Here is a 13,712-nt window from a genome sequence, read left to right as displayed (position 1 = left end):
TCAAATGGTGAGGTTGATTCTTCTTCTAGATTCGGGTGGAAATGTCTTGTGGCCTCCGTCCTAGCTGTGAAGGATTAAGTCAGAGTTGTTTGCAGCGTTGCTTCTCCTTTCCGTCTCCTTCCGGAAATGAAGATCTTGATCGATTTAACGCCGTCGTTGCGTTTTCTGATCACCGCTCTCTGCTCGGCAGGTTGTTTGGCATTGACTGCGGGAACGTTAGCGGCCGGCTGGTGAACCAGATCCAGAGCTGGCAGGTGAAGGGAAGCTGTCTGGACGAAGGGGAGAAGTGCTCCTACCAGGTCAGGACATTCTCATTTGGCACATTGTTCAATCAGAACGCAGAGTTTTCTTTCCTTTAAGTGAGGAGATCCACGTTGTTTGTTACGACCAAAAATAACGATCTGACTCATGAAATCAACGGTTTCTGATTAGTCAGACTAATTCGACAAAAAGTTCACAATCTGCAGGTTGTGAGTTCAATTCCAGCTTCCTCTCTGGATTTATACTTAGCTACAAATAGACGGATAATCTACAAAACTAGGCGACCTTTGAAGGTCGCACTGGATTTTATTTAGAGGTCAAATACAACGACTTGTCCTGACTTTTCAAGCAGCCAGTGTTGCTGATGATGTGTTCTTGATTTCAGGTGCTTTCACAGAAGATATACGAAATGAAATGAGCAAATTATTTTAGGCCATGAAAAAAAAAGAGAAAAAAGAAATCCGTTTTTTTTTTTTTTTTCTTTTAGCAACGTTCTGGGGGAACAAAAACTTACTATGCAGAATCACACTGACAGTCTCACCACAAGGCCTTTGGCTTTGACTGCAGATGTGAACATGTGCAGACCGGACTGACCGCAGCCTCTGCTGTCAGCTTGTGTCCTCAGCTCCGTATCTGATCAAAGCCACTCACACGTCTCCCAGAACCAAGACGCTGAACATCCTCCAGTTTCTCCTGGAGCAGTCCACCGTCTGCAGAGTGACGGTAAGCGCGGCGGGAAACTTTTAAGGCTGATAAATCGACCAGTGAATTTGCTCGATTTTGTTAATTGGCAAACACGTTCGAGCGAATAAGGGAGCAGGAAGAATCTGGAGGAAACGTCCCCGTTTCTCAACAAAATACATTTTTGTGGTCGTATGTGTATGCATACAAGACTCCTTTTTTTTTTTTTTTTAAATGAAGCAATATATTTAAGGTGTTTCTGTTTAAAGCTGAGCTCATTTGAAAGCATCAGCTGTTCAAACTTGAAGGTGTTCCAGTTTTTATTTAGTTAGCTGTAATGACCTTGGCTTGGTGGATGTTTGCTGGTCAGATTTTTTGGAAATGAGGTTTTGACTGGAGCAAAAAATGTGATTAACTGCCGTCAAACATTTTTAACACATTAAAACCTGTGTAATTAAATAATCAAAATTAACGCTGTTAGAGTCTTTGCCCCACTTTTAACATGACAGGAGTGTTGGTCTCGGTTCCGCTGACCTTATTCTGAATAAAAATGGCCGGATGTTATCTGCTGCAGGGAAGCTATTAACTGCTTATAGCCTTTTTAACAGAACCCTGCTTCTAAAATTCAGAACTATCCTCTTTCAGGCCCGTCTAGCTTTGCTCCCACAGTCGACTGAAACGGGACGTCAAAACTGATGTTTCAGTTCCAGTCACACCAAACAGGGTTCGGTGCGGTCACGCTCAGCTCTGACACAGACTGAAACCGTGTCTGATGCGGTAAATCAGAAGGAAGCTCGACGGTCTTCCTGAGATTCCTCAGTCAGCCGCTCCCGATGTTTTCTGCTCCACAGGGCGAGGCGACGTCCGAAGGCTCCAAAGACCCGGCCGACAACGCCACCAACTTCTGCAGTCTGCAGAACCTCGTCAACGGTGACTGAAAGCGTGTCTCCTCAGACACAAATCTGTCCACTTGTGTTCACTCCTGCTGAGGAATCCGGTGATGAGACGGTGGGTTTCCTCTGTGTTTCAGGAAGCAAGCTGACCGACGCCGAAGGATACAAACAGTTCAGCAACAAGTGGATCTGTCCGGGGTTTGATTCAGCCGTCTGCAGCTTCTCTTAAGACAGGAATAGATGGATAAGATTTTTTTTTTTTACATTTTTTGTACAAATTTTCTTTTTCTAGAAGTGTCTTGTGTATTTGTATTCAGGTCTGTATTTTGCAGAACTTTCACTGCAACATGTTTGGTGTATTTCTCTTTGCACACATCGAGACTAATACTCTGCCTGTTCTTATTCTCACAACAGTTCAAGCAAAGTCAGGTTAGGTGGAGAGATTTCATTTTGGAAGTCTAGTGCAATTTAGATCTGCACTTTGACTGGTCCGTTCTCACAAATAGCCATTGTCGCTCTGGCTGAAGGTTTATGGTTGAATGTAGCTGCTTCCGGTGCTAAAAGGTGATTCTCATATATATATATATATATATATATATATATATATATATATATATATATATATAAAAGCGTTATGAATCCTCTTTCTTTTAACTTCACAATGATGTTCTAGTTTATGTTCGTCTCATATAAAATCCCAATAAAACACATCTAAGCAGAATGATTACTTTTGCAAATGAAGTTATTGAAAACATACAGTAAATATTTAGTGAATAAAGTATTGAATTGAAAGATTTTATTTTTATTTTTTTTATTATTTGTTTCTTTTTCTTATTATTTTTGGCCATTTTTACCACCCGTACACAGACAATACGTCACACAATGAGCAAGTCAGGTCAGCCATTAATTTCTACCCACACATACAGTGCAACAATATTCTAAATACAGTCTCACTAACAAAGCAGACACAGTAAACTGAAGACAAAATACACCCGTCTGAAAATAGAAAATGCTTCTTCCTTTTACTGACAAAATGTTACAGGTTTTTGGAGGTAGCATACAGCTAAAGTCACACACTGTGGTCTTGGAAGAAACTTGGCAACCTACAATAGATACATATTGAGCTGGTAAGGTGCTTTATTTCGTTCTGTTCCTTATATCTTATTTTGAACCTATAACTCAGACCTACAGTAACAAGCGGTACAACACAACCAACGCAATGATGTAATTGTTTGAGGACCGGGCTTTTCAGCTCAACCAGCGCCCTCTGCTGGGCGGAAATTTGAACGTAGCCGCTTCCGGTGCTCATTAGTTAAACAGGTCAGTTCTCTACTTCGCTGTTTCAAGTTGTTCTTCTTCCATTTCATACCAGCTGGCAAACCGTTGTGCCCATTACACGTGTGTTTATTTCTCTTGGAAGTTTTTTTTATTTTTTTTTATTTTGGCAATATATATCATAACACGTACGGCTCAAATTAAACGTATAACGCGATTAAATTTTGCATTATTTTCTGAAGAGTTCTTTTTAGTTCTTTATATAGCCTGTTGACATTGTTTGGGTTTTTTTTCTTGTGCTCCACGTTTGGATCAGTAGACCCAGGAGTCATGGCAGCTTACGAGTTCCAGTGAAAACAAAAAAAACCTTATAGTGACCCACTGATCCAGAACATCACTAAAACCAGGCTGATAGACATACTTCAAAATTCTTTAGTCGGTTTTTAAATGACTAATTAGCTTAGCATTAATGCTATTAATGTTACTAAAGATTTGTTGTTGTTGTTGTATCAATGTTCCGGACCACTCAGGTCTTCTGGTTCTGCTCTGCATCCCTTAGAACCACAACCAAACATAGAGAAGCAGCATTCAGCCTCTATGCTCCATATATCTGAAACAAACTGCCAGAAAACTGCAAAACTGCTGAAACAGTTTCTTTAAGTCAAAGCTAAAATCTCATTTGTTTAGAGCTGCTTTTGATTAATAATAACGATTCTTTAATGAGTAAATAGGATGTAAAATTGTACCTGAAAATTAAACTATCTAATGTGTCAGACAGAGGACTGAATTCTGTCCTTTTCTGTACGAAGCGTTTCAGCACGTGTGCTTTAGCTACACATTTGTTTCAAATGTTTCCTTGTAATCCTCACAGAAGATATTCTCGGAACATACAAAAGTTGAAAAAGAAAATAAATCGCCACCACGTTGAAGTCGCTCCTTCTCAGCGAGTCTTTTGAGATTTTAGGCCCTTCGTTTTGTAAATGCAGGCCTGACAAGAAGTAATTCCCACAAACACCGTCACACTGTCCACACAGGGCCCAGGAAGCAGCCGGAAGAATGGAGTGGTTCCGGACGCGTCTCACTGTGTTTTGCCGCCGTCCGGCGTTCCTGTTTCAGTGTCGAACTCAGTCAGGCAGCAGTAGAGCAACATCTGTGTGTATTTGGTGATAGAGGCTTGGAGAGAGAGACACAGGAAGTGAAGGAAATGTCAGAAACATTTACGACATGAATAATCTGAGTATAATCAAAGTGTAGCAAATGTGTAACAAATATGCAAACTGTCAAAAAAAAAAGTATTTCTCTGTTAGCAAAACAAAGTGCAGTCTGTTTGTGTCTGTTACATCTTTATTGCAACAATGCTTGATGGTAATAAACATACTATTGGTAAAAATAGTAATAGTAAACCAGCCCCTTGTTCCACGCTTTGCTTCATCCAGAAGGTCTCTGCTCTCGGCCACCGAGAAGCGATCGCGTCCTGGAGGCGTGACTCTGTTTGAAACGACTAGATCCAATTTTGCCCAATCGCTAACGTTCGACGGTAATGCATATATAATGCAACAGCTGCAATATGACGCTTACTGCAAGTTGCATGCGCTGTAAACAACCACAACCCACTGCGAAGAGAGAAGTGCTGAGCTGACCTACATCTTCGACAGGATTAAAATATCTTAAAGATTCCTCTTTAATTGCGCGATATTTGGAAGCGTGGCCAGCACGGACTGAATGGCTTCGTTCACAATGCTGCCATTGTCAAGCTATAATCACAGGCAAACTACAATTCAAAAAATACTGCGGAAACTCGCCGTCAACCTTCACAACTCTTCCTTCTGTTTGCTTATTGGCTAGGTTAAAATTCTACTGTAGAAATTAAACAAATCTCAGAAAACCGAATGGAAGTGCGTAGAAATGTAACGGCCAGGCTAACTTGGACAAACAGTTGATGCCAAAGTGTCAAACACAACCCCATCAACTGACTTGTAACAAACGCTGGTTGCCGTCCCACAGAAGTGACCCAGCAGGTGACCAGCATGGCAAAGTTATGGCGTATCGGGTTCTTTCCGCACACCAGAGAGCTCGCTGTTTGTTTAATGAGCAAATTGCCACTACGTCGTCTTGTGTCTTCGCACCACCGATGTGACTTGTGACATTTAACTTGTGACCATCAGTGGTCACAAGTTAAACTTTGATGCTCAGTCCAGAAATGCCTTTTCTTTACAGATGTGTCACCGTCCAAAGGAGGAGAAAACACTTCCCAACAGAATACTTCTAACTGGCAAGAGACATTGATAAACAAAGAAATATTCAGGCACAAGCATCCTTATTTATTTATTTTTTTTGCTAAGCTTACATGCAAATGGAAACATAAAGCTTACTGTTGAGTTTGCGTATGAATCGGGGCTTCCTCTCCTCAGGCAGGTAGATGGTGACATAGTAAACCGGCACACCTGACAGAGCTATGCCGATCCCTATGAGAGAATTGATGGTGTCTCCGTACAGAGGGACAATGACCAGGAACAGGCTGCACATGCAGTAAACGATGGGGAAGAACAAGCTGAGCTGCAGAGACAGGAACACAGAAGATGAACTGAACAGCAGCTCGTAGAATCGCCTCCTGCAACACCTTCACAGTATTTGTTTCCTGTAGAACTTTGTCAATCTCTCACATCACTGTGGAGGATTTCTGATCCTTTGTACATTGGCCGAACCACTGCAACTTCTCTTTCATTCTGTTGAATGTCTGAAACTGTATTTGATAGTTGTCATGTTGATGGCACAATTTCGGCCTAGCATCAAATAGCCTCACATCTGGACAGTTAGTACTGACCCCTTGAACGTGACGTCACACTCTTAAGGAAAGCGGCCACTCTGACAAAACGACCTATGTGCGCGTAAACTCCTGTAACAGACAGAAGTCTAATATCTCTTTTATTTAGTTGGTTTCACTGTAAACTCAATAAATGTTTGTGTCGGCTATACAAACAGACAAGAATGCAAACTAAACTTATTTTATCGGAAACATTTTGTTGAGAACAGAAGACAGCGACGGATTGCAGCCATCAATTGGATCGATTGCCAACTAATATTTGTGGATTTGCAGCAACACTTTGTACAAGGCAAGAAGATTAACGTTCATGTACTTCTTAAGGAAGTTAGATCAGTAAGATGGAATCAAGTACGGCGTACCTTGACTGGTCTGTGTCTCTCTGGCTGTTTGATGCGCAGGTAGATGAGGCCGGCCACAGACAGACCGACATAAAGCCAGTAACTGAAGCTGAAGTAGTTGATGAGCAGGAACACATCCTCCACACACAGGAAAATCAGACCCATGAGCCCCTGAAGCCACAGTTAGAAAACATTCAGATGTCTTTTTTTTTTTTTTTCAGCATTTTGATCAGGTATTCATTTGTTCGGATGCAACACGGTGGTGTGCTCCTCACATTGAACAGCAGCGCCGGCACGGGTGTGTAGCGGTTCAGGTGGATCAGACTCAGGCTGTCCGGGAGGTGGCCCTCTCTAGCCCCGACAAAGAACAGCCTGCGTTCCACAAACGGAAAGATTAGCAGAGCATACTACTGGTTCCTTTGACCGCATGAACTCAATGTGAGCACCTTCTCCATGCTTTCTGAGTACCGTGAAGCAGCAATGACGGAAGCGTTGAGTCCTCCGTAGCAGGACATGGCCACCGATATCGGTACGATCCAGTTGAACGGACCCAGCACTGCATTTCCAAACGTCTGTGGGGGAAGGATGGAAAACTGATGCTCCAATAATACACATTGTACCATTTTTCCCAGTAGGATAAGCCAAGAATATTTCAGCTCTTTCAAAAAAGATCCTATTTTTACTAATTAAACAGCAGATATACCATTTAGTGTTTTTCAATTAAGAAAACAGAACAATCTACGCCCTACTACCTATTATTACTCCCATTAGCTAAACTAACTTCAGCAAAAAAAAAAAAAAAAAAACATACGGTAGCCTTCTACCAGGCTGACATTTTCATAGAACAATTTAAGATCATATTCCACAGGAAAATAGGGCTGTGCAACCCTAAAAGTTACCCTAAACTTTAAAGATCAGCTCTGACTCTGTTGTCTTTATGGCCTTTGTTAATGTTCCCAACCTTAACAGGAGCAAATCTTATTCACCCTCTGTGATTACCGGCATCCTGAGAACTCTAGCGTAAACCCTAAAGCGTTAGAGGTCTGAGTCATGCAGAAAAACAACAATGAAACATAAACCGTCCAGCCAAAATGTCAGTAAGACTCACAGCCTGGGCACCTCTATAAAAATGTCCTGGTTGCCCCACCGCATTCATCCCGAACTAGAGCAGCTTTATATTTAGCATCAGTGGGACTCGTCTCTCGGGTGACTGTTTGCTTCTTACCACAGCAACAGCGTCGCTGGCCAGCAGGGATGGCATGTCTAGAACCACATAGTATGCGGCGTTGGTCAACAGATAGATGATGGTCACGATGGGCATGGAGATGGCGATGGCCAGGGGGAGATTCCTGCAACAGAGCCACAGGAACTGACGTACAGAAAAGTACTGTAACACATGACACAACTTGGACTTAGTCGCAGCTTTCTAGGTCTCAGTTTCTACTGAGCTATATATTTATGTTTAATAGTGATGCATGACTTATTAGAGGAGCAGTTTGTGCACTCTGGTTAGGTTTTGTTGAAGGCATTGTCGGTGATAATTTTGCCGTCTGTTGTGGAAAGATTTCAAATTTAGAAAGTGAAGATATCCCTGGTTTTTGTGGACTCCTGCCATTCAAAGTGACTGACACTGGTAACGTTCACATCGACGCTACGCTGGTGGAAATCAACCTTCTACGCTTTCACAAGAAACCACTTTTGTTTTTTTGCGTCGTTTGCTCGACCAAATGATCCGCATTATGACACAAAAGACGCTCCTACCTTCAGGGTTACTTTCCAAGCAAATTAGGAGACCTGGAAAGGCCTATTGGATGCTAGATAGATTTTACATGCACTAGATGGCGGTGTGAGTTTAGTACGTCGTCGAAAGCCGTATGTGCTTTTGACTGTTAGCTTCCACCTCATATAGAAAACAGTAACATATCTCCAGTGCTCATGTAGCCACTGTGCTAAACTGTACAGGGTAAGTAGCACACACAGCGCAACGCTATCTGTCTTTGTTTTTGTTGTTTTGTTGTCCGTGCATGCATAAAACAAACCCCGCATCCATGCGTTTTGCACATGTACACTTTCACATCTCTGGGTGTTGGTGAGAATGTTGACTCTGAAACTCGGCGAGACTCCGATCACTGGAGACGTGCAAATGTTACGGTTTCTTTGAAAACCGGCTCCTTGTAAACGGGGCCTCGGGTTGCAAGATGACTATTATTAGCACTGAACAACACGGTCACTGTAGAGTTGCAGTGTTGCTGCTATTGTATACTGTAGATACCTCTTGCTCAGTCAAAGAGCTTACTACCAATCTCTCTGAATTTAGAAGGAAATTGCTGATGATCCGGCATATTGATGCAGCCAACAGCCTTTATCAGTGTGACTGTTCTGAGAAACCCAACTAACTTAGCAACCGTTTCTTGTAAAAGTGTAAAAAGTCACTGTTCCCTTATGCAGCATTGTCTCCCAGGGATTTCAGTTTGAGTTGAAGCAAAATGACGACAAACATGAGCCGTTACTGACGGACCCTGGGCATGCTCAGGTTACCTCTCAGGATTCTTAATTTCCTCCGTGACGAAGTTGAGTGTGTCCCAGCCTGAGTAGGAGAACAGAGCTGAGTAGAGAGCCAAAGCTATGGCTCCCGAATCGGTTGAGGACCCCTCGAATGGACTCTCAAAACTGTTTATGTCTCCTACAGAAAAAAGCCAAAGATTAAAGCAGGTGTTTTTGGTGTTTTTTTCTTTCTCTGATGCTTTCCTGGTTTTGGTTTGTACTTACCTGACACTATTTTCAGGAGTCCAACGATGATTATGAGGAAGAGGGCCATGAGCTTTGCATATGTGAAGATGTCCTGGACCAGAGTCCCCCACTTCACATAAGCACAGTTTATGAAGATCAATATACCTGGAGAAGCAAAAGAACACAATAAGTCAACCTCATAGCCAAGATGTTAAACTTACATCACTTTGGATTCCATACTAAATAATTTCCTGTGGGGGAATGAAAATTAACTCTCCTGCAACCAGCCTATGGTCTAAGGGTACGTTCACACAGCAGGTCTCGCTCTACTGCGATTTTTTTTGCGTGCTCGTTTATGCCACTAATTAAATGCAACCGCCACTAGATCTCTGTGTGAACGGTTCAAGACCTTGAAGTGACCCGCATGAAGAAGAACATTGACGTCACACAGCAGCACACTGCTAACGGAAGTAATAATGGACAATTTTAAACTTTATTCAGCAATGGGAGCCGACAGTATAGTCACAAGATCATAGCAACATGAAGGGAGCTAATGCTAATAAAGCACATCTGATGGAAATGGGCTTTTTTTTTTTTGGAGCATTGACGGTAACTTCTGCGGTGAAGTTTGGGTGCGCAGTCAGAACCAGGATGGTGATGAGATGCTCTTCAGTGACACAAACTTCTTTCATAATTCATTTTCATAATGGTCACGTCTTGCTTCAGCCATTGTTTGTGTCCGGATTTACTTCGTCTCTGGCTTCTTCTGTTACTTCAATGACGTAAAAGTCAGACAATCTGACATGACCGCTCTACGGCAGACGCTTTGAAAACTATCGGATATGTATTCGATTTAGTACCACATATGGAAGTGGCGCGCTTTGGATTTTTTAGGGTATGAAAAGATCGGACATTGGGCCGTTCAGATTGCCATGGAACAGTCGGATATGGGTCGCATCTGGACAAAAACAGTTAGGGTCTTATTTGCCTGCTGTGCGCATGTAGCCTATGAGTTGCCCTTAGAGGTCAAATCATTTTAATGTTAGCTGATTCAATTAGAATATAGGTCAACCTGCAGTGAGTTGAAGTCACTTTGAAAATTCAACATGCTGACGGGAGTCATTTTCCATGGTTGCATTTGCTTAGCTTAGCTGCTAGCTTATGCTAAGCAAACTGCTACCTTGGTCATGTCTCCCTTGGTAAAGAGAGGATTATCAGATGAATGCATGCGTTATTTATTTGAAGCAATGTATTTCAGTAATCCTTTGAAACAAGACAAATAAGTAATAGCATGTCAGAGCTACTTGGCTTAAAATCAAACCTAGTGTATTTTCATGTTAGGGTGGCAGACAATAGGTATATGTTTGAGTAAAATGAATATTGTTATTTTTTCTGCTATGGTCTACTGACGGCATGTCTCCAAAATTCCAAGCAAAAATTTAGTATTTATTTGCAGAAAATGAGAAATGGTTAAAATAACGAGAAAGATGCAGCGCTTTCAGACCTCAAATAATGCAAAGAAAACAAGTTAATATTAATTCAGAAACAACAATGCTTGTGTCTTAACTCAGGAAGAGTTCAAAAGTCAATACTTGATGGAATAACCCAAGAGGTTTTCAGTGAGGTTCAGCGCAGCGGTCTCTTAATTTTTTTCCAGAGTTGTACATTAGCTGTGGATTTGTGTCACTGTTATCTCTTATCGCAACTTTATCTAGAACCTGATCGAAGCAGGAAAGCAAAGAAAAATAAAAAAAATATGAAGAACAGAACAGATAGAAGTTGGTAGAAGGGAAGAGAAGGGCAACGTAAAGCAAATCCTCCAGTAGTTACTAAATAACATTTGGTGGGGGGGCCATCTAAGGTGATGGTGTCCCGATTCAGGCCCGGCTGTCAGAAGCCGGAGAATGTGACTCTGCAGCGGGTCGCAGCGAGTATGCGGTTACGAAAACAGAAACCTTTTTCCTGGTAGAGCGGCTCCTGTAGCCTAAATACTGCTTCTGTGTCCTGGGGGCTCCAAAGCACAAAACCAGGCTGTTGGACACACTGTGGTATTCTGCAGGACAGAGGCTCCAACATGTACTACTGAGTCTGCCTAATGAAGCCGCAACTCTGACCGAAAGCTCGCGTGTGTCGTTTTACATCGAGCAAATTGAAACCAGTGTAACAATTACTGGAAAGAAGCTCAACTCAAGACGCCCTTTGACCCAGGATTATATGAAGCAACAGGAATCTTAGATTTAAGCTGAGGAACAATCCACACCTGAGACACAAGACAACAGAATTCATGCAACCAGCTGTCGTTTGTGAGCATAAAGTTCTTCCTCACCGAAGTGTAGCTGCTTTACGTCGCATCTCTGTATGACTCCACATTGTGTCTTATGACTCTCTTGCCAGTTTGTTCTGCCATTGATCCTCACATCTCCCATTAAAACACGTTTGTCTCTGGGACACAGAACCCACCTGAACATCATGATGGTCAATCCCGTTACACCAACATATTTCTTCTGACTAAAAGTAAAATTAATACTTCAAGGCCGACTGGAGTCAGCTGGTTGTCCAACAATAACTGAATATATTTTTTTGCCAGTGGCATCTTCCCCTGAGTTTTCATTGCCCAATAAATCTATACATGATCACAGTATGATACTTTGACCTTTTTGAATTCCACACCAAAATTAACCAGAGTATGAAAAAAAACTAAGACTGCCACTATGACTAATGAAAGGTAAACGGAAACTAAATAATATTGAATAAATAATGACTAATAAAAACTAGCAAACACTCTCACAGAGTTAGACAAACAAAAAGTCGCAACAAAATAAAACTCAACTATAATAGAAAAGCCAAAACTGTTACAACACTGCTTCCAGCCTGACTGAGTTGTAGCTCGTCATGAGAGAATAACTATCATAAACGCCAGTGGAAACACGCAAAAAGTTAGTTTTGAACGCTGTAATAACAATAGAAGCTTTTCTATTAAATTTTTAGAATAGTATGGTTCATTTTTCAACAGGCATCTTTGTTGAAATGTATATATATGTTTGTTTTTTAACCTTTATACATTGTAATCTTATCTTTGGTCCTTGCATGTATGGCACACTGGGCAAGTCCCTTCTTATGCGCCAAACCCAATCCCCACTTGACCCCTGCCCTCCTAAATATTACACAATAAATCAAATTCATGGAAATGAAAACCAGGCAGCAAACAAAACTTCAACTTTGCGATGTTTGTGAGCATCACAAAGTTTTGTGCACCTACTCAAAACACACCATCATCTCATGCACAAGAACAATAGAAGATTTAGCTCAGGGAGCAGCTGACAGATGAGCGGTATTTTCAAAGTCACGCACACATCCTTACAGAGGCACGCCGCAGCGAGGAGCCGCACCGCGTCGTACGGCGGCTGGCAGGTCGGGTAGAGAGCCTCCACCAGGTAGAAAGCGAATGTCAGCGATATCGCCGCCTGGCTGGCCGGCTCGATCAGCAGGATGGACGTCCACAGACGAATGAAAGCCAGGAAGCCACCGAACGACTCCAGGATGTAGGCGTAGCTGGCTCCGGATTTGGGGATGGTGGTGCCGAGCTCGGCGTAGCAAAGGGCTCCGAACACCGAGAACAGGCCGCCAAGGGCCCAGATCAGCAGGGACAGCCCAAAGGAGCCGCTGTACATCAGAACCCCCTTGGGCGAGACAAAGATCCCGGAGCCTATCATGTTGCCCACTATGAGGCAGATCCCGTTGATGAGGGAAATCTCCCTCCTCATCTGCATCTTCTCCCGCTGCCCACCATTTGGAGTCTTCAGGTCTTCCTCGGACGCAGCCGGGGAACTCGGGCATATCGTCTGCGACATGACACCGATGGTCTGCCTTATATCCCCCATCTGTGCTTCAGTCCTGATGTTGAGGTAAAGGAGCAACAATTAGATAGTGGAAGCTCACAATTCCCAAACAACAAAACTGCAGAATAACAACGTGAGGCCAATGCCAGCAACTTACGGACAAGTCATAAAGCATGTGGTTAAGGTAGAAATGCAGAGTACACATGTAACAACTGCAAACATTTAGACTAGCAAGTCAGCTCACCTTGTTTATGAGATATGAGTGTTTTCTTGTCCTGGGTCAGTGCGACCTCTCCAAGTCTCCAGTTGGACACTGGTTAGATTAGAACTGAGAGGCAGCGACAGTCGGACGATGTTGCAATGTCTGCAAGCCTGCAAAAACACAACCTGTGTTTTCCAAGCACTGGCCAAAGCACACGTTCACGTCGCCCCCATGCCTCCAGTGTGCTATTTTCAGAGACAAGCAGCTCCTGCCTTCAGGGAGCCTTTCAGGGCGAACCGAGCCGCCTCTGAGCCCAAATACAGCCCAGACAATGACCAGACCAGTTTCAAAGGTAGGCCAACATGTTGGTAAGAGAGGGTGCTATGATCAAGGATGGCTTTACACACAGACCTGAACACAAACATGCTAGAGGCCAGGCAAGTGTAATGTAAAGAGACTTACAGTATGAAGGTCTTTATATTCTTGGTAAGTCACCAGTGTAGAACTGGAGTCCGATCTCCAACTTTCCATTCATCAGCAAAATGATTGAAAAAAACAGTTTGAACAGTTAACAACGACCAGCTGCTTTCAGTGGAGTTTTTTCCGTGGTCACCTCTGCAGTGAGTTTGCCCTTGTCAAAGTATTCATTTATGTAACATCCATATGTGG

At 42.7% G+C, this 13,712-nt stretch overlaps 1 protein-coding gene across 1 annotated transcript; it reads right to left on the bottom strand.

The window, feature by feature from the left end:
- Window positions 1–2,832: 2,832 nt before the first annotated feature.
- Window positions 2,833–13,255, bottom strand: LOC102223981 (Y+L amino acid transporter 2-like). The gene is made up of 10 exons (XM_005802377.3): window positions 13,086–13,255; window positions 12,364–12,896; window positions 9,042–9,167; window positions 8,811–8,955; window positions 7,498–7,621; window positions 6,741–6,844; window positions 6,548–6,644; window positions 6,294–6,443; window positions 5,483–5,666; window positions 2,833–4,283 (listed from the first exon to the last, which is right to left on the bottom strand). The coding sequence occupies exons 2-10, from the start codon at window positions 12,881–12,883 to the stop codon at window positions 4,189–4,191; spliced, it is 1,545 nt and encodes a 514-aa protein (XP_005802434.2). The 5' UTR covers window positions 12,884–12,896; window positions 13,086–13,255; the 3' UTR covers window positions 2,833–4,188.
- Between the last annotated feature and the right edge of the window lie 457 nt (window positions 13,256–13,712).

This window comes from Xiphophorus maculatus, chromosome 6, assembly GCF_002775205.1.
Source record: "Xiphophorus maculatus strain JP 163 A chromosome 6, X_maculatus-5.0-male, whole genome shotgun sequence".
Lineage (NCBI taxonomy): Eukaryota > Metazoa > Chordata > Actinopteri > Cyprinodontiformes > Poeciliidae > Xiphophorus > Xiphophorus maculatus.
The sequence above is the reverse complement of the archived record's forward strand: the minus strand, read 5'-3'. Positions and strand labels throughout refer to the sequence as shown.